This window comes from Chionomys nivalis, chromosome X, assembly GCF_950005125.1.
Source record: "Chionomys nivalis chromosome X, mChiNiv1.1, whole genome shotgun sequence".
Lineage (NCBI taxonomy): Eukaryota > Metazoa > Chordata > Mammalia > Rodentia > Cricetidae > Chionomys > Chionomys nivalis.
Window position 1 is genome coordinate 86,880,485 of NC_080112.1, and position 27,636 is coordinate 86,908,120.

A 27,636-nucleotide genomic window follows, 5' to 3' on the forward strand; every position below is an offset into this window, starting at 1 on the left:
AGATCTCACTAAATCGGACCTATTTTTATATTCTAAATAGAAGTTTAAGTTAGAAATATAAAGTCTTTGTGTCAATTCTTAAATATGATATTTCACAGATCATCTAGTGGCATTCAGATAGCATAATAAAAGGAAATGCCACACTCCACAGTTCATTCACTCTTTAGGTAGCTGATATTCTGACAGATAATAGCTAATTAAGAGGAAAATGCATTTCAAAACAACACCACTCTGACTGAATAAATAGTAGCAAAATTTATTTTCAACTAAATAAAATAATACAATTTCTTGTAACATGCTTGGTCAGTAATTTTAAAATAAAATTATGAGCACTCACTGGTTGTTATACTTAAACTCTTTTTTCTTCCTTATTTATCATTAACATGGGGTTTTTCATATAGAAATTTTTGAGATTCCCTCCCCTCTTTGGTAAAGGCTATATCTAAGATGCCTTGAGGCGTTACACAAATGGCCTGGTTTGTTAGAGTTTATGTTCACCAAAGTGCTAAACTGAAGATGGCAGAAACAGAACTGAATGAAATGTTTTAAGGAATATGTTTCTGATTTCTTTATATCTGCCTGAGGTGATTTTCCAAAGTAGCTCCTTTCTGACTAATTTCCTGGTTAACTGAGAACAACTATAGTCTGAATGAAAGTGAAAAGACTTCTTTGTCACTGCCTATCTTCTTTCTCATTCCTATCATTTGTGTACTCATTTGCTTCCAGCTTGAAGGAAGACAAAGGAGTTGAGTGACAACAATGTTAGAGCAATATTGTGTTACTCTCCTTATTGTGCTGGTATCTCCAAGGTACTTTCTTTGAAGCTCAGCAAGCCAGGTATATTTGGAAGAAATTTTTTTTCCCTTTAGGTAGTAACCTGAACGTTTAATTTGGGGATTTGAATAAAAAATGGGACCTTGATTTATTTTATAAACTTTTTTTCCAAATGTAATCAAAACATATGTTATGCTACTGAAAGTATATATCTATATCCCTTGTATGTACTGAAGGATTATTTTAATATATGATTATTTTATACTATTATTTCCTAACAAATTCATGAGACTAAAGCTACAACAAATATAAGTGCCATTTTTCTGTTTATTTTGCTAGTTTTCACTATTAAAATTTTATTTTAGTTCTAGCAGTGTGACAAGAAAATTAAATAATACGAAAGGCTTCAATTTGGCATTATTATCCAAGAAATCTGTTTACTCTCATACTACATAATTTTCTTCTATAATAACTTCTAAGAACATTCTGTTGCAGAACACTCTGAAGCATTTTGCAGGATCATATCTTATTTTTCCATGGACTATATTTGCATTTATTAAATATAACAATAACTGAAATTTTGATTAGGGATCTAAAGGAACAGACATTTTTTCTCAAAAAAATGGGACAAAGCTTCAATCCTCTGGGATTAGCCTTCCATGCTCAACCTGTACTTAAAAAACATGCTTGCACATATTGAGTGTCACATCTGTAAATGTAGTCATCAGTACAAGTAAATATTTTGTATTATATTGTTACTTGCTGATTTGTTGATTATTTTGTCCCTATATTTATACATGTGTGCTTACTGGGTTTGATTTTAACATAATTAAAGTGTACAATGTCTTTGGACAGAGTCCCCAACTTTTATTTTCTTATCTTTATTATTGATATTGTATTATACCATAAAGTTAACTTGAACTTTCCTCTGATTTGATTCTCTAAAATCTCCATTCTCTATTTTGCCTATTATAATACATACTTCTAATGTTATTATCTTATTTGATTATTGTCTTTGTTCCCTATAAGTTTTCATGTTTAGGCAACCTTTTCCTCTAGTATTCTAGACAGACCACACTTGAAGGAACATAACTATGAAATTGTAGCAAAGATTTAACTTGGTGTGTATTAATGGTATTAAACTTGAGTAGAACTCTAGATATTGTTCAGAAGCTATGATACTCTATTGTTATTAAATTTCTAAACTAATTCTTAAATAACTGTTCAAACATTTTCAACTTTTTTCATTCCTTATACAATTTCCTCCCATAAATATTTAGGTTCCTTTGAAACCTGTTATTTGAAAATAGACACCACCTTTGAAACAACAGTATGCCTCTGACAGCCTTTTTTATTTTATCTTTTATTTCTTCTTAAATTTTGAAATATTTGGCAGTTTGTTTTATTCTGTCTGTTATAGTCACTTTGTCAAAACTTTTAAGAATTACATTTTATTTATTTTTTTTTTTTTTTCGAATCCACGATATTTTCAAATAGAGTTTATGAGGTTTCACACAGTAACAGAACATAAAACTAATTAAGATAAAAGGATTAAAACAAAAGACAACAGCAATGTAAACACATATTATTACCCAGAAAGGAGCTGTGGTAATCACTGCCTTACTTAACTAATGCTTCCCTGGCAGGAGGAGAAACTTATCACAAGGACTGGATGTCACAGTCACCTCAGTCAATGCTTGGTAGCCCTTGGGAAAAGAAGTGATTCATGATGGACTCCAAGAATGAACAATTCGGTGTTAATAATTCTCAGAACTCAGTGTCTTCGCTGTTTCCAACAGCTCTCTCCCATTTTTATCTATAATTACATTTTATAAGAAAAATATATTTAAAATAAAAATCATCCTATACCTATTACCTTATCTATGCTGACATTATCATATGGTTCCTACTAATTCTTTATCTTTTTCATTCAAATTAAAACACAAAATTTTTGTTATAACTTTAAGTTCAATTTGATTTTATTAGTGCAAATCTGCTGTGAATCTTTCTTTTAGAACTTTCTTACACAAAGTTCTCTGCAGTCTCTCCATGTATAAAGGTATAATTTCTGTACCTGAACCGTGAATTCAAGCTGATGAAGTATCCTTGTATTGTAGTAGCTTCTTAGGTTTTAGCACAATGTAGTCTTTACTTTTACTAAACCCTTAGCACACTTATTCAATTTGATTTCCAAACTTTCTTGAACATTTAATTGAGCTTTTTTTAATTCAAAAGAGCATGACTTCTAATTTTCCACAATATAGCATAACACTATTTAAAAATACTTAGAACTTCTAAATACAGATATTTTAAAAATGTTCATTTCCAAATAATAATATATTTTTTGTTATAGAGAAAAAATGTTATATATAACAAACTAGTTCTTAGCCCTAAATTCAAATGATTATTATGGTGTCTCACAGTTTTCTAAAAAATCTATGTTGACTGTTATTTTTTAAAAATAACTTTGATACTCAAAATATTATTTTCAAGTATTTTTCTGTAAGGTACTGATTAAACTGTTCAGTTTGGATTATTTCATTTGAAAAAGTAATTCTTTCATCTTTGGCAACAGAAATCAAATGACTAAATTATTACAACCCTTTTATTTTCCCTAACTGAAAACACTAAATCTCTCATCAAAATTTTCTAATCCATTAGCCCGTCCATCGTCTCATTTTGGAGCATCAAATCTGCCATTATATCTCTAAGAAACAGATGTTTTCACTCTGTGTGTGGCATAGTATTGAGGGCATTCCAAAATAAAATCATTCATATTCATTTCAGCTATTTTTCCTGTTCTGAAATACAGAAAACAATAGCCATAAAACCCCAAGTAAAATAAGTTGATGTTTTAAAAGGATTGAAACTATATATTACTCAAAGCAGTTGAAAAGAGGAAAACATTTGTAGGCTTATTTGTATACCACTTTAATATGTATTAAGTGGATTATTCCCAGGTCTTTAGCTGTACAATAGTGTTAGGCATATTTACAGACTATTTTTTGAATATGAGATTTTCTATTGTCACTGATTGGGCAATTTTATAATTCTTTTATTATTTTTTCTAGAAAACATTGGTAGTAATTGTTAGGATTCAATTAATGACTTCTAAATCTGAGTCAGTACATAATTTAAAAGCTTTGGCAATGTCTATGATGATCAACTGTTACATGGAAACTGATAATCTATGGTGCTCTGACTTGAATTTATATATTATATATCAACAAACAATTACTCATATTTTCCTTACAGAAATATTATCATGAAAGGACTTGGGCCAATAAAATATAGAAGCAATTACTATACTACTATAGCACTGTGTTTTTCCAAAAAGAGAAATATATACATAAACATTTATGCATATATTTATGTGTATGTATGTATTTTGTATTTGTGTGTGTACATATATGTGTGTATATATATATATATATATATATATATATATATATATATATATATTTCATGTTCATTTGGTGAAAAGAACAAAGGCTAACAATAAACTCAGATCTGTGTTTTCAATCATTAAGTAGCTAGAGTGAAATTTGTAGGAAGAAAGTAGGAAGAAGAAGTTCCTTGTTAATTAAATTACCTGGAATCTTAGAAATCTTTTGCAAGACATTAAACTCATCCTCAACTACTTTATAGTTTTATTCTTCATTTTGGGAAGATGCTGGAGGTATCATATGAAGCATGATAAATAAAAACTCAGAGAAAAAAATTGTGGTTCAACCTGAAGGTCAGAAAAGCAAATCAGCCAACTATCTCTTATCTTGCTCTTATCTCTACCTCAAACTGAAATGGCAATCCTAACTCCAAGAATCTCAGAACAACTCTGTGTCTGATAGTTTTATTCTTTTTTATAATTTTCTCTAGTTCTTTTATTAAAGGCATGCACAACTGGGATTAAAGACATTCACTGCCCGGTTTTTAGGGCAACTATTTTGGCTACTGAGATTAAAGATGTGTGTTACCACTGCCTGGTCTGTAAGGCTGACCATTGGAACTGTTTTAGTTTCTGATTTTCAAGAAATCTTATTTATTATAACACAAATGAAATGCCATTACAATCATATTCTATGAATATCATGTTGACCTTATGACATTAAAAAGACTGACAAAATGGTGGCTTTTTCTACACATAATGAAAAATTTCAGGTTTAGAATTCAAACAGGGACACCAAGGTAGATTGTTAGTTAAAGGGAAGATATTTATTAGAAGTATAGTTAGCACCTTATATAGAAGGCTGTAGTTGTTTTTGTGATGGTTTATTTCTTCATTTTGTTTGTTTACTATTTAGTCTTTGGGGTCCCTCTACCCAGCTCTCAATTAAGTACACAGAGAGGAGACTTATTCTTACTTATGAATGTCTGGGCTTAGCTTAGTTTATTTCTAGTGTGCCTTTTGTACTTAAATTACACTATCTAGCTTTTGCCTCTGGACTTTTATCTTTCTTTATTCTATATTCCTTTCTTTCATTCTTACTCTGTGACTGGCTCTGTGTCTGGGTAGCTGGACACTGCAGCCTTTCTCTTCTCTGCTTTTCTTGCTCCTCTCTTCTGAATTTTATTCTCTCTGACAGGAAGCCCCACCTATCCTTCTCTGGCCTAGTTATTAGCCATTTTGTATAAAACCAATTAAGTGTTTTAGGTAAGCAGAGTAATTTAGTTTTACAGAGTTAGCCAAATGCAACATGAATAATGCAGCATGATCATTAAACAAATATCTCACAATATTTCACATCTAGAACTAATATTCCCCAACAGCAGGCAGACATCAACATGGCAGAAATTCTGAAGAAAGATCAGATTTTTATGGCTCCTATGACAGTAGCAGTCTGAACATTTCTTAATGTACATTTTATAGTAATTTCTAGGTTCTGTGCTATCTAATTGACAGATAGTCCATAGTAAATACATTGTAGAAAGACTGTATGAATCATGTGGCATAAAGAAGGAGAGAGTCTGTTAGCCTGGAGACTCTGTGGAGAATCAAATATGAGGAATGGGGAGAAAAAAGAACTTAATGGAAGAGCTTTACAAACTGGAATGTCATTGTTTAACTAGAGTGTCTTTTTTTTTGGTACACAAATTATTTTGATAAATATTTACCATTTTAGGAAAAGAAAAGTATTTTCCTTCTACTTTCATAAATTTCTAATTATAAATCCCCAAGTATAAAGAAAGATTAATGATTTAAAAATACAAGGAGAATTTTAACATCACATTTTCTGTTTATTTACTTGATAATAAAGACAAATAAATAATCACTCATATCAATGTAAAGTAATTGATTATGAGTAGGACTAATAGAATAAAGAAATATAGTGATGATGATTAGAGGATTAGATAGAGTTGAGACTTGAAAGTCATCAAAATTACCATAAAACAAATGTAGTTTTATTGTAATAGGAGGAAGGCCACTTGTTTGTTCCCAGTTGCTCAGTCCCAAAATAATCACACAGAAACTATATTATTTAAATCACTGTTTGGCCCATTAGCTCTAGCTTCTTATTAGATAACTCTTACATCTTAATTTAACCCATTTCTGTTAATCTTTGTATCAATAAGAGGCTTTGGCTTACCAGGTAAAGTTCCCCTGTCTGTGTCTGGCGGAACTACATGGCTTCTCCTCAACTCAGCCTTTTTTCTCCCAGCATTCACTTTAGTTTCCCCACCTATCTGCTTTTCCCTATAGGTCTGCTATAAGCCCAAAGAAGTTTCTTTATTAAACAATGATATGCAAAGCATATAGAGGGGAATTCCACATCACCTCTCCTTTTCTGTTTAAATGAAAAAGAAAAAATTTTAACTTTAACATAATAAAATTACATGTGAAAAAGGTATCAAGCAAGAATTATATTTATAATATTTACATATATACTTTATTTTTTATCATAACTAAGGAAAACTATAACTATCAATTTTTCAACTCCATTAGAGTCCAGAGGGATATAATACTACCTAAAGTAAACAGGAGGTTCATTGTAAGCAACTTTCAAAACACTAGAAATGAAAGAGACATCTCGCTGCCTTGATAGTCACTTAAAGTTCTTCTGTACCATTGGGGCATCCATCTTCAGCCTACTGGCCTACAGTATCTAGCAGACTTTTCCACGAAGCAGGAAATTTCAAAGACTTGCAGTTTGTCAGTCACTTTTTCCTGTGTACTGCAGAATGTCTAGCAGACTCTTTCCTGAAACAGGAACCCTGGAATATTGTCTCACCTTTAGGCAAGTTTAGCAGTCATTTCACTGTGGATCCTCCATGTCCAGTTCATCAAGCAGTCCAGACAAAAGCAGTTTTTTGCCCAAATGGCTTCATGAGGTGCCACTTTGATGCCCATTTTCCTCTTGAAGTAATTGGTGCTGCCAGTAGCAGATGTGTCTCATTGTTATGATAAGTCCTAAATTCTTAAAACATTTAAATGCCACATTATGAAGGACTCTGAAAGACATGAAGAATACCTATCTAAATGAAATATATCTCTATATATCTAGAAAACCTAACTAGCGTGACTACAATCTTGAATATTATTGATGACTCTCTATTTACTTATATTTCTTAATTATACATTATATATTTAAATGAACTACACAAACACATTTATCTTAATCAAGAGCAGATATATATAATATATATAATAAAATTGACCTTAAATTTGTATTGATAAACCAAGATGGATACCAATGCAAATTTCTATAGCATATCCCCCTTTAAACATAAACAAACATTTATAAACAATATTTGAGAACATGAGCGTAATTTTCTCTCTACTGCTTCTTGCTTTTTGCTGGGCAAACTAATTTTTGGGGTTATCCAGAACAATCTATAATGGGTTCTTGGAACATCAAACTGCATTAGTCTGGAAAGATTTCACTAGTTCTCATCTTCTGTGGAAACAAAAAAAGAACCTCTTTTCCAAAACAACATATTCTTAGCCTCAAGTTTTAAAGTAAAAAACCTTTAAAATATCTATGCTGGTTTACCTTAGAAGCCTGTGCAATGAAATGTCTATCTGTACTTAGCTCCATCACAGTCAAAAAATTCAAAGTAAACATGATAATATATATAATCCAGACTCTGCATTATTTATCTTTACATGGCTTGTTTTTACTCTATTACTTTTTAATATTTATTTTATTACCTATACTCCCTAAATCTACTCTGTGTCTTTAAAGATATTTTTAAAAAACTACTTATTTTCCAACTCTCTATACTTTTTCTTCTCTCATCCAAGCCTACACACATTTGTCTAACACTGTGTCTCATTTAGAGGTCTTTTTTAAAAAATCATGATTTGTCTTTTTTGCATATCTGTAATTATTTTCTGACCAGAAGTGCTTCTTAAAATGCTAAACACTTCTTAAGAATCTAAGATGTAGCATTGATAAGGTATGTACAGCCATTCCTGCTTACTCTGCACAGTCCAACATAGTGGAAGTCAGTTCACTGCCTCTGCAAGCCATACACATTTCCCAGGTCCAAGTATACAGCAGGTCTATGTTGAGACATTAAGCAGTTTGTAACATGCTACTTACAAATACCATTTAAATGCTCGGCCTCCTGAAAGAGCTAGAGTTTGCACTGGCAGCACAGCCCAGAAAGCCAGCTCACAAGTCTTTTTGTTCCCGCTGCCACTAAGTCAGAAAAACCTCAGTTAAAGGAGCTATTGCACACTACTGGCAAACAGCAAGAAGCTGTTGAACTCTGTATTTTTGTGTCTAGATTTCCTTTCAATCTTCCTCGAGTTTTTAAATGAATTCAGTTAGCCATGTTGGTGTGCCAATTTGTTGCAAGAGGAAGAAGGCCTCTAGTTGATTCCCAGCTGCTCAGTCCCAAAATAATCACACAGAAACTGTATTATTTAAATCTGTGTATTGCCATGAGGCTGTAGCTTATCAGGTAAAGTTCCGGCATCTATCTCTGGAGGGTCTACGTGGCTCTTCCTCAATTCTGCCTCCTTTCTCCCAGCATTCAGGTTATATTTCCCCACCTATCTCTGTTACCCTATAGGCCCAAAACAGTTCCTTTATTATTCAATGATATTAACAGCATACATGGGGAAATCCCACATCATAGTTTAGTTTGTTTCTAAAAGTTAAATCCCTCTCTGTCAACTGAGCTTTGAAGATTTAGTCATCCTTCTCTTTCTAGTTCTTTGAGGAATACATCCTGACATATGTGGATTTCTTTATAGTTATACATTTCTGTCACAAAAGAGGAACCTTTCTGAGCTAAGCTATTGTATGTTGCTTCTTAAAATAATACCTACAAAAAGACTTATGCTGAATAAGCATTTTTACAGGTGGCATATTTTAATTCTTACAGTATTATTTAACATGATATATCCTGAAATACAGCACCACCTCCATGCTCTTCTCTGATGATGCCAATTTTTCACAACATTGATTATTTTCTCTGTTATAGTTCTGAAAGGGATTCTGGGGGTCTTGTCACCCTGTCAAAATTTGAGTGAAGCAAAATGTTTCCTATGAGATGACTAGTTATGATCTGGATCCTGGTCTTATAATAAGAAGTAATTGTTCTGATTTGGAGGTAGTCATATAATGGACTGATTTACACTGCAAGTTTGTATGAGTAGTTTCATTCCTTTGTCATAAAGAAAGTTATTGGGTCAGTCCTGCAGTTCCTGGAATTCAAGGTTGACTGTTGAAGCATAAATAGGTAAGAACCTAGTCAGTGGACTAAGTTTGGCAATCTATGACAGTACTGAGTGAAAACTTCATCTCTTTCCATGACAAAATATGTGAATGCAGTATAAAATGCAGGTGCAATCCAATGTAGTATTAACATAGAGATTATCTCCTAATATGTACTTTATGCTACAAAATAAAGATTCTTTTATATCAACAATTATTTTTCCAATAGAGTTAACTGGTATATCTAGGTCAAATATTGAAGGGGTGTTGTGGTAATTTAAATTATCATTTCATGTATTTTCCCTACTCATATTCTTGACTTTAAAGTTGGTAAATTTACTTACTACTTAAATTATAGAGATAAAGAATAATTTTCATATACAACCAACACAGAGAAATTTTCACATCAATATATACTGCTACTCTGTACATAATAAAGAAACGAATAATCCTTGATGTCTATCAATTTGTGACTGGATAATAAATATATATTGTTTTACTCAGATCTAAGGAAAACTGGAATCATAAAATTTGAAAATGGATGAAAAGAAAAACCAATATACTGAGTGACAAATGCCTTCTGTTCAGTATTGTATTTATATTAAAAATTCCTCAAACTTAGATATGTAAGTAACTGTGAGAAGAGGACAGAAATCTAGAGATGGGTTAATGAAAAGGAACAAAGAGGCTTTAATTAAGAAGTTTGGAAGGGTAATAGAACATTCAATATGTAAGTTGAAACGAAGCTACTAGGGGTTGAAGGGTATAGATGAAGAGGAGGTTAGAAAGATAAGAAATGATTTAGGGGTGGAATCAACCAAAGCTAAGTACACTTAGATATGCTATAGGGAAATAACTTAATTTGAATGCAAATTAAAAAGAAATTTTGTTTAAAAGTTGAAAATGAATCACAGAAAACTCATTGTGACACCTCTAGCAATTAGTGATAATTGGTGTCATTTTATTAGAGGATTATAAATATATTACTTAATTCTCAAATCTACCCTTTGATGGTCACTATGACAGTAATAATCCACATTTATTCATTATGTATTTAATTTTTAGAAAAATTTCTAGTTTTGATTTTTATACTTTGATTCATAAAAGAAGGAAAACCTAAGTTTAAATCTATTGTTGTGATACAGAGAATTAATAATTCAAGATGGATTAGGAATTTCTGTAGTCTTACAAACCACTTAGAACCTAGTAAATATTTAATGCATGTTTTCTCTAAGATATTTAATAATCTTACATAGTATGTTTTCTGTGTGTCTGACTAAATATTCACTGATGGAAATATCTGAAATATTGAGCTAGACTTGTTGACCTCAAGGAGAGCCATGGTAAAGTAAAAGAAATATATTTAAGATCCTAATTTCAATTTGTTTTCATTAGTTAAATTCATTGTAACTAAACATCTATAGATTATTTCTCTTAAGTAAATCTAGACTGCACTTACTAATACTTCAGTCAGGCTTAATAATTCAATCGTATGGGCTTCCATAAATTATCTAATCTTTGCTTGTTTGTGCTCTGTATTAAATCATCGATATTTTGGTTTACTTTTTGGCTATGGGAATCATATACAACAGTGGATTTTAACTTTGTTCAAATTGCATCCCTTTCTCCATTATTTTGATTCATTTCAAATGGTGACATTTATTAGATACTCCTTAACAGCTTGTTTTATTATTTATAAGTGAGAACTCTTGTTATCCAATTATACTTTAAACATTGATTTAAGAGTCATTTCTATCTCCTTGAAGTGCACAACACTTCCTAAGTTGTATCTCATTACCAATGATTGACTGTCCTCCTTATTTTCCTGGAAGCAAGATATATATTGAATCAAAGATCTCAAATACCGACCTTCAGCATTTTCCGTTGTAAAGGGTAATGAATTTAATAAAGTTTTACTGTTGCAAGAAGGCCTGCTTGTTCGACATGGTCACAAGGCTAGATTAACCCTGAAATAACCACACAGAAATTGTATTAATTGAATTAAATTAAATTAAAGAGCAAAGAGAACGGGAGGTGATCAGAGAAAAACATATAACTCAATAAAATCAGTAAGAAAGTTTAAAATATATCAAACATATTCAGTTACTTAAAAACATAGCTATGACCCTAGCATGATTACATACTCCTAGAAAATGTAAGATATGTCTCCTTTCATCTCCTGATGAAGGTTAATATCCAGGAGGATGACTATATGTTTTTCTTTGGGTTCACCTTCTTATTTAACTTCTCTAGGATCACGAATTATAGGCTCAATGTCCTTTATTTATGGCTAGAAACCAATTATGAGTGAGTACATCCCATGTTCCTCTTTTTGGGTCTGGCTTACCTCACTCAGGATAGTGTTTTCTATTTCTGCCCATTTGCATGCAAAATTCAAGAAGTCATTGTTCTTTACTGCTGAGTAGTACTCTAACATGTATATACTTTCTTAAAAAGTATAGGATATATACATATTAGAGTACTACTTTCTTGAAAGGAGACAGAGACAGAGACCCACATTGGAGCACAGGACTGAAATCCCAAGGTCCAAATCAGGAGCAGAAGGAGAGAGAACACGAGCAAGAAACTCAGGACCACGAGGGGTGCAACCACATACTGAGACAATGGGGATGATCTTTCGGGAACTCACCAAGGCCAGCTGGCCTGGGTCTGAAAAAGCATGGGATAAAACTGGACTCGCTGAACATAGCGGACAATGAGGAGTGCTGAGAAGTCAAGAACAATGGCACTGGGTTTTGATCCTACTGCACTTACTGGCTTTGTGGGAGCCTAGGCAGTTTGGATGCTCACCTTACTAGACCTGGAAGGAGATGGGAGGTCCTTGGACTTCCCAAAGGGCAGGGAATCCTGACTGCTCTTCGGGCTGATGTGGGAGGGGGACTTGATTGGGGGAGGGGGAGGGAAATAGGAAGCAGTGGTGAGGAGGAGACAGAAATCTTTAATAAATAAATTTAAAAAAAAGAAAATTTAAGATATGAGAAAGGAGAGTCAAGAATTTGTTCCAAGCCTTGGTTACAAAGATTACCCAAACAAGCATAGTTTGCATAGGGAAAACTTGCTTTGAAAAATGAAATTATGAATTATTTATCTTATTTCTTCTGCAAATGTTTAAAACTGATACTAAGTTTGGAAGTACAGATTTTTTATGACAAAAGTGATTTATTTATATAGCAACAATAAAGAATAGAGCTAATATTCACAAATTTTTCTTAATATAGCATATTTGATACCTTTTTCTTAAATATATACACTTAACATTACCAAGTTTATAGCAAACATGATTTAAAACTTTTTATGAAATTACTAAGATATTTTATATAGATATATAAATGACTCAAATGAATCACAGTTACTATCAATATTTTATCCATTAGCAAAATGAGTTTTGGTTGATTGTGATTTGTTATTGACAGAATTAGAGGCCAATTGCAATAAACACAATTTTATCAACAACTACTAATAACTATTTATTCTTTATTTTAAATTATTGTGTTTTAATGTACAGGCAGCAAAGCACTATGTAAAGAAAAGGTCATGTGTTATAGTCATACTGCAAAAAAAAAGTGGAAAATATCTTCATTTTTCCACACACACAATCATAGAACTCGAGTGAAATGTGCTAGAGTGATGATGGAAATTGGGAATGTTAAAATATTGAGTAGATTATCAGTAAAAAAAAGTTATTTAATGAAGAAAATATATTTTAAATTATTTAAAAAGTAGTTTCATTCATAAATCTCAGATATGTGAAAAGTGTATATTTTCAATGGAGGCCATTGAAGAATCTAAATTACCACAATTTTTTTATGAGGAAGTGTCATAAAATGTGTCAGGTCTGCCATTGTTTCTCACAAATGAAATCAAGGAAGACATCTGTCAAGATTTCTAGGTAAAATTGCTATTAAATTGTGCTTACCTATAATTTTGTTTATATCAAATTTGTATTAGCAGAAATGTCTCCATTACGCTTTTATGACATTTTGGATATGTGTTGTAAGTGGGGATATGAGGTAGTGAGGTTTGCTAAAATAAAATTGGGGGGATTTTACTTTGGTTGTTGTTATTTATTTATTTTTATTATTAATTAATTTATTTGTAGCATGAGGGTCTAGAGTGAAGACAATCTTATAAAAATAATAAAAACCCATATGTAGGTCCCCAATTTATTCTTTTTCTCCCATGTTTCACCTTTTACTTTCTTCTGTTTCTGGTTTTCTTTTTTTTTTTTTTTTTTTTTGGTTTTTTGAGACAGGGTTTCTCTGTGGTTTTGGAGCCTGTCCTGGAACTAGCTCTGTAGACCAGGCTGGTCTCGAACTCACAGAGATCCGCCTGCCTCTGCCTCCCGAGTGCTGGGATTAAAGGCATGCGCCACCATTGCCCGGCTCTTGTTTCTGGTTTTCAAAAGCAAAATTACAATGTTTAGTTTTCTATTTAAGTTTTTCATCCTTACTTTTTCATGATGAGAAAATTCACAATCTCATTATGAAAAAATATTTTCTATATTTGTAGCTACAGAATTTATTGGAAAATGAATAATGATTTTCATAGGTAGGGGAAAATACAAGATTGATGATAATATTAGGAAAGGATGCCTTTTTAGGAATATCATTGATGACAATGTGATATAATTTTAGAAATTTATATTTTTTGAATAGACAAGTCACTGTGGCATAGTAAGGCAATTTTAAATTCGCACACAAACACACACACACACGCATACACACACAGAGAAAGCAAGGATAATTCTAAATTTCTCTACTCTAGAATAACATCTGTTATTTGAATACAATTTCCAAAGTTTTGGTAATTAATTCTTACATATTTGGAAAATATAGATAATTATAGTGTTATATGTATATTAAAACATATTTGAAAGTAATCATTGAATAAAATTATTTTAAAATTCCTGGTATTAAAAGCTCCTCATTAAGCAATTTGCCCATTTGAAAAGGTAGTTACTGATATGGATATATGGTATTTAGTGATTATAATATAAATTTGTTTTAGGACTGATAATAGTTCATCAAATTTTTTGAACTGCAATTTCAGGAGACTTTACAAGAGGGGGTAGGGAGACAGCATTTTCTTTCGATGCGGAAATTGATAAGACAATTACATGGCCTATTTATATTTTATTGTTATTTTAGAAAATATGATAATTATTTTAGAAAAGTAATCCAAAAAGAAAAAAGTAATTACCTTGCTTGAAGATAGAGATGATTTTTAAAAATCAGCCAAGAATAAAAAGAAGACTCACTTTGAAACATATCTTTACTGTTGTTCCTATTTTTAATATTCTTTCTTCTATAACCACATGTGTTAAAGTTTTGCTGTAATAGTGGTGACATTTGGAGGTGTTAGAAACATTAAGAAATAGAACAAATAGGCAGGTATATTTAATCCATTGATTAGTCCCATGCTTCAGAGGCCATAGTGTGTATCTGTTATCTTCTTTATTCTCTTTTGCTCATCCTGGCATTGTAGTAAGCGTTTTAGCACTCTCACATGCCACTTGTATCCTCTGTTCCACCAATGCTGGCCCAAGAGCTATAGCAGAGACTGATTATATGCTAGAACTCTTCAAAAGTTGGATCCCAATCAAATATCTCCTTTTTATTTATTAAGTATTCCATGTATTTGTTCTACTGATAGAAAATTGATAAACTCACCTTCCATTATTGTAAGATAGCTTTAGAAAGTCAAGAGCTTTGTACATATGTGTGAAAAAATTATGTGTGAATAATATCAGCAATATAAAACAAATATTGTATTAAAAGTGTTTTCTTCTATATTATTAACAAATAACTATTTATATTATAGAACTGACAAGAGTTGTTCTTGCTCAGCCAGTCGGTAAATTTTTCTCATATTCTCTAGAGAAAAATCAAATTCATTTTAAAAATAATACTCAGGTAATATTTTATGAAAATAGCAGTACAGTTATGAATTAAAACTGACTGTGCCTGATGATTTGCATGGTAATGTAATGGCTTGCTTAAACATTTTTCTTTGAATGTACTCGACTTAATTTCTTCTGATGCAATTATCTCAGAGAAGTAATTTAAATTTCTGTTTAATTCTTCTGTGTTGTTAGAGATGAAATAAAGGACCTCATACATGCAGCTGATTTACACCTCTGCTTAATCTCAATATGTATATGTAAAGTCTGCTAAACCAGATTACTTGTAGATCACTGTTGGCTGAAATAATACTGGAAATCTCATAAAATTTTGTATAAAACTTGTTATCTGAAACTGTCACATAATAGAACAGTATCTTCCAGAAAGAAACAACAAGAGAAAGGAAAAAGGAAAATATTTAAATACTTAGAGGTAGGGTTCCAATTCCAAGGAATTGAACATTTGCCTCTTTTTTTTTATTTTTCCATTCAAAACTTTACACTTCCTCCCCTCCTTCCAATCCTCTCCAGCTCCCCCACTCATCCTCCTCCCTCCCCCTCCCTGCTTGAGAGAAGGCAGGGGCCTGCCCTGTGGGAAGTCCAAGGCCTTCCCTCCTACATCTAGGCCTAGGAAGCTGTGCATCCACATAGACTAGGGTCCCCAAAAGACAAAACATGCTGTAAAAACAAGTCTCAGTGCCTTTATCAATGGCTTCTCAGTCAGCCCCATTGTCAGCAGCAGAGAGTATGGTTTGATCACAGGCTCATTTAGACCTGGTTCAGCTGGATTTGGTGAGCTCCCATTAGAACAGGCACACTGCCTCAGTTGGTGCATCAACCCTTCACGGTCCTGACTTCCTTGCTCATCTTTTCCCTCCTTCTACCCTTCAACTGGACCTTGGGAGTTCAGTCCGTTGCTCTGATGGGGGTCTCTGTCTCTATCTCCATCTGTGATGAAGATTCTATGGTGATATTCGAGATAATCATCAGTATGATAGTGGGGCAAGGCCAATTAAGGCACCCTCTCCTCTGCTGCCCAGAGATTTAGCTAGGGACCTCCCGTGCCTCTAGAGCCAAGCCTCTTGCCAACCCTAAAATGGCTCCCTTAAGGAAGATATCTTCTTCGCTGCTCCTATATCCGCCTTTCCTCCATCTCTACCCTCCCACTTCCCCAAGATCTCCCCAGACTTTCACTTTTCCCTTCCGTCTCCCTCTCTTCCCTTCCCCCAACTTCACATCCACCCCTACCTCCAACCCCATGATCCCAACTTTTGCCCAGCAATCTTGTGTGCTTCCAATTTCCAGGAGGACCTATATATGTTTTTCTTTGGGTTCACCTTGTTATTTGGCTTCTCTAAGCTTGTGAACTATAGGCTTAATATCCTTGGTTTATGGCTAGTGTCCACTAATGAGTGAGTACATACCATATTCATCTTTTTGGGTATGCGTTATCTCACTCAGAATAGTGCTTTCCATCCATTTGCATGCAAAATTCAAGGTGTCATTGTTTTTTACCACTGAGTAGTATTCCAAAAAGAGGCAAATGTTCAATTCCTTAGAATTGAAACCCTATCTCAAGTAAAACAAAGCATGAGATGGGTTGAATATATAGGGCTAGAAGGACAAAGAGGAAGGTTAAAGCCATACATTGCTAACATCACAGTGAATTTATGGGGTCATGACCTGCTGCAGCAAAAGAATACTCAGATTAATATTCCTGCATAAACTTACGTTTCTGGGAAGGATATTATAAGGTACTATTTAAAAAAGATTACCGCCATTCTGGCTGTATAAAAACACAAAGTAACTAGCAAAATTTCAGAGGTACCAGTAGCCCTACCTTTAAAGTGGTTAACTGAGAAACCAGTATTTGTTAAACAATGGCCTTTTACCGGAGAGAAAATGCAGACTTTCAAACAGCTGGTACAGGAGCAACTACATGCTCACCATATTAAAGAATCAACCAGCCCTTGGAATTCTCCTGTATTTGTTGTTTAAAAGAAGTCTGGAAAATGGAGAGTGATGACATATCTAGGAGATGTCAAGAAGGTAATTCAACCTATAGGGCCTCCACAATCTGGAATTCCTTTGCCTTCCCTATTGCCTAAAGGATATCCTCTTATAGTTATTGATTTAAAAGATTGTTTGTTTACTATACCTTAACAAGAAAAGGACAGAGAAAAATTTGCCTTCACAATTCTCAGCCTACTAGGAGATGACAATGCACTATCCTCTCAAAGGGAATGCTCAATAGCCCCACCCGGTGCCAATACTTTGTAAATCAGCCCTTGGAAATAATATGTAAGCAATTTCCTAAATCTATAATTTACCATTACATGGGTGATATTTTGCTCTCTGATTCAAATGCAGATACCTTAGAAAGAATATTTGAAGAAGTAAAGAAAGTCTTGTCTAAATGGGGATTTAAAAATTGCTCCTGAAAAAAAAAAATACAAAGAGGAGATTCTGTAAATTACCTAGGTTATAAAATAGGTTTAAAGAAAATTGGAACCCAAAAGGCACAAATTAGGAGTCACTGATTGAACCACACCATTAACACCTATACGGGTTTTCAATGGGCAACCGCTTTGAGTTCAGAAAAGGTGGATTCAGTAATCACAAATTTACTAGACATTATGGCCATCATGAGTATGCCTGCAGAAATAAAGACAGATAATTGTCCTACATATATCTCTAAGAAATGAAACTTATTATAATATAAAACATATTACAGTTATACCAAATAATCCTACAGGTCAGGCAGTTATAGAAAGATCAAATTGAACTATAAAAGATATGTTAAACAAACAGAAATAGAAAATACCCTCAGAAATAGATTGCATAATGCTTTATTAAACTTGAATTTAATTAACACTAATGAGAAAGGAACAATGACAGCAGAAAGACTTTGTATAATAGAAAAAGTTTCTGAATTAAATCAGATGGTATATTTCAAGAATGTGTTGATCTCACAATGAAAACCAGGGGTTGTACGATTTTAGGGAAGGGGTTTCACTCTTGTTTCCACAGAAGAAGAAAAACTATGGATACCATTAAAATTGATAAAGATTGAGTTTGAAAGAGAGAAATCTCTTTTTTTAAATTTTAATGATTTTTATTGAGCTCTATATTTTTTTTTCTGCTCACCTCCCTATCTTTCCCCTCCCCTTTAGCCCTATCCCTAGGTCCCCGTGCTCCCAATTTACTTAGGAGATCTTGTCTTTTTCTAACTTCCCGTGTAGATTAGATTTATGTATGTCTTTCTTAGGGTCCTCATTGTTGTCTAGGTTCTCTGGGATTGTGATTCATAGAGAAAAAGAGAAATCTCTTAAGAGAGAAAAATGACAGCTCATCCACAGAGGAGAAAATCATACAGGTGGTAAGAAAACCTCATAAGGGTTGGAGCAGAGTTCGATTATCTTTGCAGGAAAATACCCATCTTCAAAAAGTCAAGAGACCTTGGACATTTAGACACCTAAAGAAGAAATGATAGCTATCCAGAAAGGAACGAATCACCAATCACAGAGAAATCTGGCTTATGATGATGGATCATCTGCAAGCTAAAAATTCATCACCTAAACATGTATATATCTGTACTGGGTTGGACAAAGGCTATTCTTCTCTAAATTACAGTGTGTTGTTTTTTTAATAAATAAATTAATTAATTAATTTTACCAAGCATGTTGTCAAATGAAAAATTCAGAATTTCTGTTTCATATCAGGAGCATTAATTTTACCAAGCATGTTGTTAAATGAAAAATTCAGAATTTCTGTTTCATATCAGGAGCCATCTTTTATGGGGCAAAAAGAAGAAAGAATATAGGAAAAATTTTACTTCTCTTCATACCTATTTTTGCCTCTATCATACCTTTCATTGAGTGTATATCTATATGAATAGCGTTTAAGTTTTCCACAATGAACAATAAATTTTCCTGCAGTAAGCTTTGAAGTTTCCAGGAAGAATATTGGGTCCCACAATAACAATTTCACCTGGTTGATATGACATTATTATACAGATAGCACTACTTTAAGATCCATTTTGGGTACCAGCTGCTCAAAATGATTGCAACTTAGCTGAAATCGTGCACATTCTTACAGTGTTCTGACCAGACCTTCAGATAAGAATTTCAGAAATAACCCTACCGAATATTCAGAAAATATTTACAATTATACCACACAGAAATCTTGAAATTTAAGCATCATTTTAGTTTTACAGGATCTCATAGAAATAATATTGCCCCCACAACAGCTGGGAGTAATTCTAGAAGACAGTGTCCCCTCTCCCAACATAGTTTGTCCTCAGGGAGGTACATCAATTAGGGGTTGATTATAATTGGTGTAGGGTTGGGGTAAAAATTATGTAGGCTGAGGAATCTTCTTTGCAAAAAAAAGGGAAATTGGATGGGGTAATAGGTATATTAGTGTGAGGTTACTCACACTTATAATAATAGTAAAAGAGTGAATACTTGTGAGCTATTATTTGTAGACAATTTACATTGGTATAGATTCTTATATATTGATACAAATTTAAATTATGTTTGCTATATTGAATATGCTCCTATTTCTGTTTATAATAGTTGTGCACTATGCAAAATTATTTTGTTATATTGCATGCATACAAATTTTTACCTCTGCTTAAGGCATTTTTTATATTGATACAGTCTTAAGATATATTTATCGTATCGCACTATACATTTCTACCTCTGATCAAGATACTGGTACATTGTTTACATTTTGAGATTATTGTCCTCATTTGCTGCACAGTTGTTTAAAGAATTTTAATATTCTAATATGAGGTTTTATTCTTTAAGATATATAGGTACTAAGAATTATGAGTCAATAGTCATACATGCTTGTCAAACTTACAGTTAGACTAACCAGGTTCTTCAGATTGTAGATTGTAGTCCACTAAACCACTTCAAAGAACTGTGGAATATGACATTTAAATAACTTAGGGGTCTGTTGACATTAGACACGATTGCTTCTGACAGCACCCATCTATTTCCGAGAGAATGTCCGACACCAAAGACACTCCACTTGGAACTTGTTTTCTTCTTGGCAAAACTGGCCTTTGGGCAAAGAACTGCCTATACCTTGACCACTGATAAAATGCAAGGTGTCTGGACAGAACAAGCACAATACAACAACAACAACAAAAACCCTGTCAAATATTGCCGAGACACGGTAAGACAGTTTTGAAAATTTTCCTGCCTCTGAAAATGGTCTGTCAGTTTCTCTAGGCCTTAGCCAAAGTAGGTTGCTCCAACATTACTAATGAGAATTTGGGTGATTACCAGGTAGCCAGTTGTTTCTGTAATTTATTGCATATTTTGGAAGTTCCTTGATTGCACTTTCTCTTTTTCTGTGTGTATTTATTTATTTATTTATTTATTTATTTATTTATTTATTAAAAATTTCCACCTCCTCCCATCCTTCCATTTCTCTCCCACTCCCCTTACTCCTCTTCCCCCTCCCTATCCAGTCCTAAGAGCAGTCAGGGTTTCCTGCCCTGTGGGAAGTCCAAGGTCCTCCCCCCCTCCATCCAGGTCTAGGAAAGGTGAGCATCAAAAGAGACTAGGTTCCCACAAGGCCAGTCCATGCAGTAGAATCAAATCTCAGTATCATTGTCCTTGTCTTCTCAGTCAGCCCTCATTGTCAGCCACATTCAGAGAGTCCGATTTGATCACATGCTCCATCAGTTCCAGTCCAGCTGGCCTTGGTGAGCTCCCATTAGATCAGCCCCACCTTCTTAGTGGTTGGACACACCCCTTGTGGTCCTGACTTCCTGGTGATAGATATGGATCTATTTTCATTTTTCTACATGGTGAAATCCAGTTATGCCAGCACCATTTGTTAAAGATGATTTCTTTCTTCCATTTTATAATTTTAGCTCCTTTGTCGAAAATCAGGTGTTCATAATTTTGTGGGTTAATATCCATGTCTTCGATTCGATTCCATTGGTCAACATCTCTGTTTTTATGCTAATACCAAGCAGTTTTCATTACTGTAGCTCTATAATAGAGTTTGAAGTCAGGGATGTTAATAACTCCGGAAGTACTTCTATTGTATAGGATTGTTTTGGCTATCCTGGATTTTTTGTGTTTTCTATATAAAGTAGATTATTGTTCTCTCAAGGTCTGTGAAAAATTTTGTTGGGATTTTGATGGGGATTACATTGAATCTATAGATCGCTTTTGGTAGAATTGCCATTTTTCTATGTTGAACTTCCCAATCCAAGAGCAAGGGAGATCCTTCCATTTTCTGGTATCCTTTTCAATTTCTTTCTTCAAAGACTTAAACTTATTGTCAAATAGACCGTTCACATCATTGGTTAGAGTTACCCCAAGATAATTTTTGCTATTGTGGCTATCGTGAAAGGTGATGCTTCTCTGCTTTCCCTCTCTGCTTTATCCTTTGTGTATAGGAGGAACTGATATTTAGGAGTGGATCTTGTTACCTGCCACATTACTAAAGGTGTTTATCAGCTGTAGGAGTTCTTTGGTAAAGTTTTTGGGGTCGCTTATGTACACTATCATATCATCTGCAAATAACGAAAGTTTGACTTCTTCCTTTCCAATTCGGATTCCCCTGATCTCGTTGTTTTATTGCTATTGCTAGAACTTCAAGCACTATATTAAAGAGGTATGGAGAGAGTGAACAGCCTTGTCTTGTTCCTGATTTTAGTTGAATGGCTTTGAGTTTCTCTCCATTTAATTTGATGTTAGCTGTCGGCTTGCTGTATATAGCTTTTATTATATTTTGTTACGAACCTTGTATCCCTAATCTCTCCAAGACCTTTATCATAAAAGGGTGTTGAATTTTGTCAAATGCTTTTTCATCATCTAATGAAACGATGATATGTTTTTCTTTTCTTTCAGTTTATTTATATGATGGATTACATTGATAGATTTACATATGTTGAACCAGCCATGCATCTCTGGGGTGAGGCCTACTTGATCATAATGGATAATTTTTAATGTGTTCTTCGATTTAGTTTGCCAGTATTTTATTGCTAATTTTTGTGTCGATGTTCATGAGTGAAATTGACCTGTAATTTCTTTCTTGGTTGAGTCTTTGTGTGGTTTTGGCATAAGGGTAACTGTAGCTTCAGAAAAGAAGTTTGGCAATGACTCTTCTGTTTCTATTTTGTGAAATACATTAAGGATTATAGGTATTAACCCTTCTTGGAAGTTCTGGTAGAATTCTGCATTGAAACCATCTGGTTCTGGGCTTTTTTGGTAGGGAGGTTTTTGATAATAGCTTCGAATTCTTCATGAATTACAGGTCTATTTAAATTGTTCACCTGGTCTTGATTTAATTTGGTATATGATACTTATCTTAAAAAAATGTCCATTTCTTTTACATTTTCCAATTTTGTGGCATACAGGCTTTTGTAGTAAGATCTAATGATTCTCTGAATTTCCTCTATGTCTGTGGTTATGTCCCCTTTTCATTTCTGATCTTATTAATTTGCGTGTTCTCTCTCTGCCATTTGATTAGTTTGGATAGGGGTTTGTCAATCTTATTGATTTTTCTCCAAGAACCAGCTTTTTGTTTCATTGATTCTTTGAATTGTTTTCTGTGTTTCTATTTTGTTGATTTAAGCCCTCAGTTTGATTATTTCCAGTCTTCTACTCCTCTTTGATGAGTCTGCTTCTTTTTTTTCTAGAGCTTTGAGATGAGCTGTTATGTCTCTAGTGTGTGCTTTCTCCATTTCCTTTATGTGGGCACTTAGTACTATAAACTTTCCTCTTAGCACTGCTTTCATAGTGTCCCATAGGTTTGAGTATGTTGTGTCTTTATTTTCATTAAATTTAAGGAAGACTTTAATTTCTTTCTTTATTTCTTCCTTGACCCAGGTGTCGTTCAGTAGTTTCCTCTTAAGTTTCCATGAGGTTTTATGCTTTCTGGGGGTAGAATTCTAACTTTATTCCATGGTGATCTGATAGTACACAGGTGGTTACTACAATTTCTTTGTATTTATGGATGTTTGCTTTGTTACCAACTATGTGATCAATTTTTGTAAAGGTTCCATGAGATGCTGAGAAGAAGGTATATTCTTTTCTGTTTGGGTGGAATGTTCTATAGATATCTGTTAAGTCCATTTTGGTTCATTACATCTGTTAGTTCTCTTATTTTGCTGTTAAGTTTTTATCTGGTTGACCTGTCCATTGGTGAGAGTGGAGAGTTGAGATCTCCTACTATTAGAGTGTGGGGTTTGTTGTATGCTTTGAGTTCTAGTAATGTTTCTTTTACATATGTGGGTGCTTTTATATTAGGGGCATAGATATTCAGGACTGAGACTTTCTCCGGATGAATTGTTCCTGTTATGAGAATAAAGTGTCCTTCTCCGTCTCTTCTGATTGATTATTGTTTGAAGTCAATTTCATTAGATATTAGTATAGCCACACCTGCTTGTTTATTTAGACCATTTGATTGGAAAGTCTTTTCCCAACCCTTTACTCTGACGTAATGTCTGTCTTTGAGTTTGAGGTGTTTTTCGTGTAAACAGCAGAATGTTGGATCTTGTTTTCATATCCATTCTCTTAACCTGTGCCTTTTTATGGGTGAATTGAATCCATTGATATTAAGTATTATTAATGACCAGTGGTTGCTAACTCCAGTTATTTTTCCTTGTGTTTGTGTGTTTCCCTTCTTTGAGTTGTGCTGGTGGAGGCTTGTGTTATTATGGGTATTGTTGGCTTCCTTGGTTTGTGGTTTTCCTTCTAGTATTTTTCTGTAAGGCTGAGTTTGTGGTTAAGTATTGTTTAAATACGTTTTTGTCTTGGAATATCTTGTTTTCTCCATTGATGGTGATTGCAAACTTTGCTGGATATAGTAGTCTGGGCTTGCATCCATGATCTCTTAGTGTCTGTAGTATATATATCCAAGACCTTCTCCCTTTCATGGTTTCCATGGAGAAGTCAGGTGTAATTCTGATAGGTTTCCCTTTATACAGGTAATGGAAATGTTACTTGACCTATTCCCCCTGCAGCTCTTAATATTCACTTTTTATTCTGCATGTTTTGTGTTTTGATTATTATATGGTGAGGGGATGCTTTTTTTTTTATCCAGTCTATTCGGTATTCTGTATGCTTCTTGCACCTTCATAGGAATATCCTTCTTTAGGTTGGGAAAGTTTTCTTCTATAATTTTGTTAAATATATTTTCTGGGTCTTTGAGCTGTAATTCTTCTCCTTCTTCTATCCCTATTATTCTTAATTTGGTCTTTTCATGGTGTCCCAGATTTCCTGGATGTTTTGTGTTAAGAAATTGTTGGATTTGTTGTTTTCTTTAATCAATGAGTTTATTTCCTCTATAGTATCTTAGGTGTCTGAGATTCTTTCTTCTATCTCTTGTATTCTGTTTGTTATGCTTGTCTCTGTAGTTCCTGATAGATTACCCAGATTTTCCATATCCAGCCTTCCCTTAGTTTGTGTTATCTTCATTACCTCCATTTCATTTTTAAAGAATGAATTGTTTCCATTATCTGTTTGATTGCTTTATCGTGTTTTTCTTGGGTATCTTTGAGAGATTTATTCATTTCTTCTACCTTTTTGTTTGTCTTCTCCACTTCTTTACAACAGTTTCTCACCCCCTGTTTAAGGTCCTCTATCATTTTCATAATGCTACGTTTAAAGTCGATTTCTTCTACTTCTTCTGGAATAGGGTGTTCAAGTCTTCTTGTTGCATGATCCCTGGAATCTGGTGCTGTCATGTTGCCTTTCAGGTTGTTGGAGGAATTCTTGCATTGACACCTGCCCGTCTCTTCCTTCAAAAGCAGTCAGGAGAGTCTTGGTGTCTTGGTCCAATCTATGTTGTAACTGAATCTGGGTGATCTCCTCAGTGCAGGAGCAGGAACTGTTCCTCTTTGGATGGAGAGCCTCAGTGCAGGAGTAACCATTGTTCCTGGGCCAAGGGCCTCGCATCCAATAGGGCAAGCTTGGAGGTATGTGTGCAGGGATGTGTGGAACAAAGAAACCCCTGCAGCAGGAGTTGAAGGGGCTTAGTGCTTCTTTCCTGGACATTCCACCCTGCCCCAGGATGGCACCCACTCACCAGTCTGAAAATTGTCCTTAGCACAGGGACAGGACTCTTCCTCTTTTTTTTAAGTACTATTATTTTCCTTCTCATGTCTTTGGTAGGACTGAAGACTAGATAGTCATAATTACTTTCCCTCATGACTTAGCCAAGCCATTTTTTCATACAAGACTTAGACTTCTTAGGATAGGAAAACTATTGAAACTTTCAGCATACACTTGAAATTGTCTTGCTTGATATTGTCTATACTGAATGCACCTCTATTTTTTGTACTTGATATTTGTTCTTATTGTGCATGGCTTTGTCTTAGAACCCTCTTATTTAGACAAAAGGGGGGAAGTGTTGTGATAACTCCTTTAATCAATAGTCTATAAGATAATAGCCTACTTGGGCATGGTCTCTTATACTATAAATGCAAATGTAAAGTTTATGCACTCTCTCAGCTGCTGAATATGGTTTATTTTTCCTACTCATGCTGAGGACTATGATCTGTGAGTCTATCCCTAAATAAAGAACTCTTTATTATATTCGATTCTGAGCTAGTGTGGGACTACTCTATCACTTCCATCTACATACCAGGCTCATAAGACCTCACAGAGACTGAACCAACAACCAGTGAGACTGCATGAAACTGACCTAGGTCCTCTGCATATATGTAAAGACAATTGTGTAGTTTGTTATACTTATGTGACTCCTACCAATGGGAGCAGTTGCTGTCCCTTATGCTTTGGCTGGCTTTTGGGAACTTAGTCCTCATATTGAGTTGCCTGGCTCAGACTTAATACAGGGGAGGTGCTTATTGCAACTTGATAGGCCATGTTTTTTTGATACCCATGGGAGGCTTGTTCTTTCTAAACAGAAACAGAGGAGAAGTGGACTGAGTCAGGGAACAGAGGAGCATGGAGGTGATAATGGGAGGAGAAGGAAGAGGAAGAAATTAGTGGGGGACGTAAAATAAAGAAAAATATTTTTAAATGGTAATAAAGAGAGCTAGAGATAGAAAGAGAGAGAGAGAGAGAGAGAGAGAGAGAGAGAGAGAGAGAGAAGGCTCTGCTGGACAGAAATGCCACTTTGACCACTAACACATTCTTCTCTATTTCAAAGGACTATATTGTCCTAATTTTAGCCAAAACCATGCAAAACCACTCACTTGGGAATAACAATAATGGAGGAGCTGACCAGCCATTGTAGAGCCAAATGAATAGTGAAAATGTCTTGTGAGAAAGAGATTATCCAGGTTGGGAGTGTAAGTCAGGCCAGAGCAGCTGCTCAGCATCAGAAAACTCCAGGTCCCTTGGACGGAGGTAGAGAGAGAGCACTATAGATTGAGAGCATTCAAATATAAGAATTAGGTAAATATATCTGTTTGTAAATCCAGTGGAAACACAAACTGCTTTTTTACTTATTCTTGCTAGTTAGTTCTTAAGGTTTGAACAAGATGAACAATATTAATGTTTTTCCTCTGGTTTTTCTGATATTTTTCACATTTGGAATTTTTATACTAAAGAGACACTTTTTGCATAATGTTTTTCTAAAGTTAAAATATAAATCAAATGTCATAATTTTTCAGTTGTCATATTAAAAGTGTTACTTCTAAATTTTCCCTTCGTAAATTTTCTTTTGTCAACGAGTTTTTATCATATTTTTGAAATAAATAATAAAATAATGAAAAAAAACTTTATTTGCATAACTCTTGCTGTGTAAATTTCCATTGATATCCTGCATTATTATATTCTGATCTCTCTGTCTCCCCCACACCTTTCAACTATTTGCAATGGTGGATAAAGAAAAATGTTACTTTATTATTTATTGGTGTTCAAATAAGTAAGTGGTAGAGCCTTGAGAACTGGAGAGACCAACATGAATAATTTAGCCCTTTCAATTTGTTGATCTTAATGAAATACAAAATGGTTTGAACTAAGAGTAATTAACAAGAGGCAGTCTGACTAATAAAACCAAAAATAAGTCATATTTGTTTCATGAATCAATAGCAGTCACTGAAGATCATAATAAAACTATTAGGAAAGCGGAGTGCCTTTTGTCAAGGAAATTATTATGCAGTATATGTGTACATCAGTGTGGGGTCATTTAAATGTGTCCTTTGAAAAATATAGGTGAGAGAATGCTGTCTAAATTGTAGAGGAATGTAATACTTGATTTGTTAAACTGTCCAGTACTGTAATTAGAGCCAATGTTTTACTATGCTGTATCTGCTGAAATAATTAACAAACTATTTTA

General features: G+C 33.8%; 1 protein-coding gene across 11 annotated transcripts in view; it reads left to right on the forward strand.

The window, feature by feature from the left end:
• Pcdh11x (protocadherin 11 X-linked) overlaps window positions 1-27,636 on the forward strand; it is a 596,387-nt gene that overhangs the window by 307,458 nt on the left and 261,293 nt on the right. The window contains exons 7-8 of one of the 11 annotated variants that reach the window (XM_057760430.1): window positions 14,114-14,123; window positions 26,672-26,687. The exons of the other annotated variants lie outside the window; for them this stretch is intronic. Coding sequence (XP_057616413.1) covers window positions 14,114-14,123; window positions 26,672-26,687 — 26 coding nt within the window. The remainder of the gene's footprint in view (window positions 1-14,113; window positions 14,124-26,671; window positions 26,688-27,636) is intronic. 11 annotated transcript variants of the gene reach the window in all.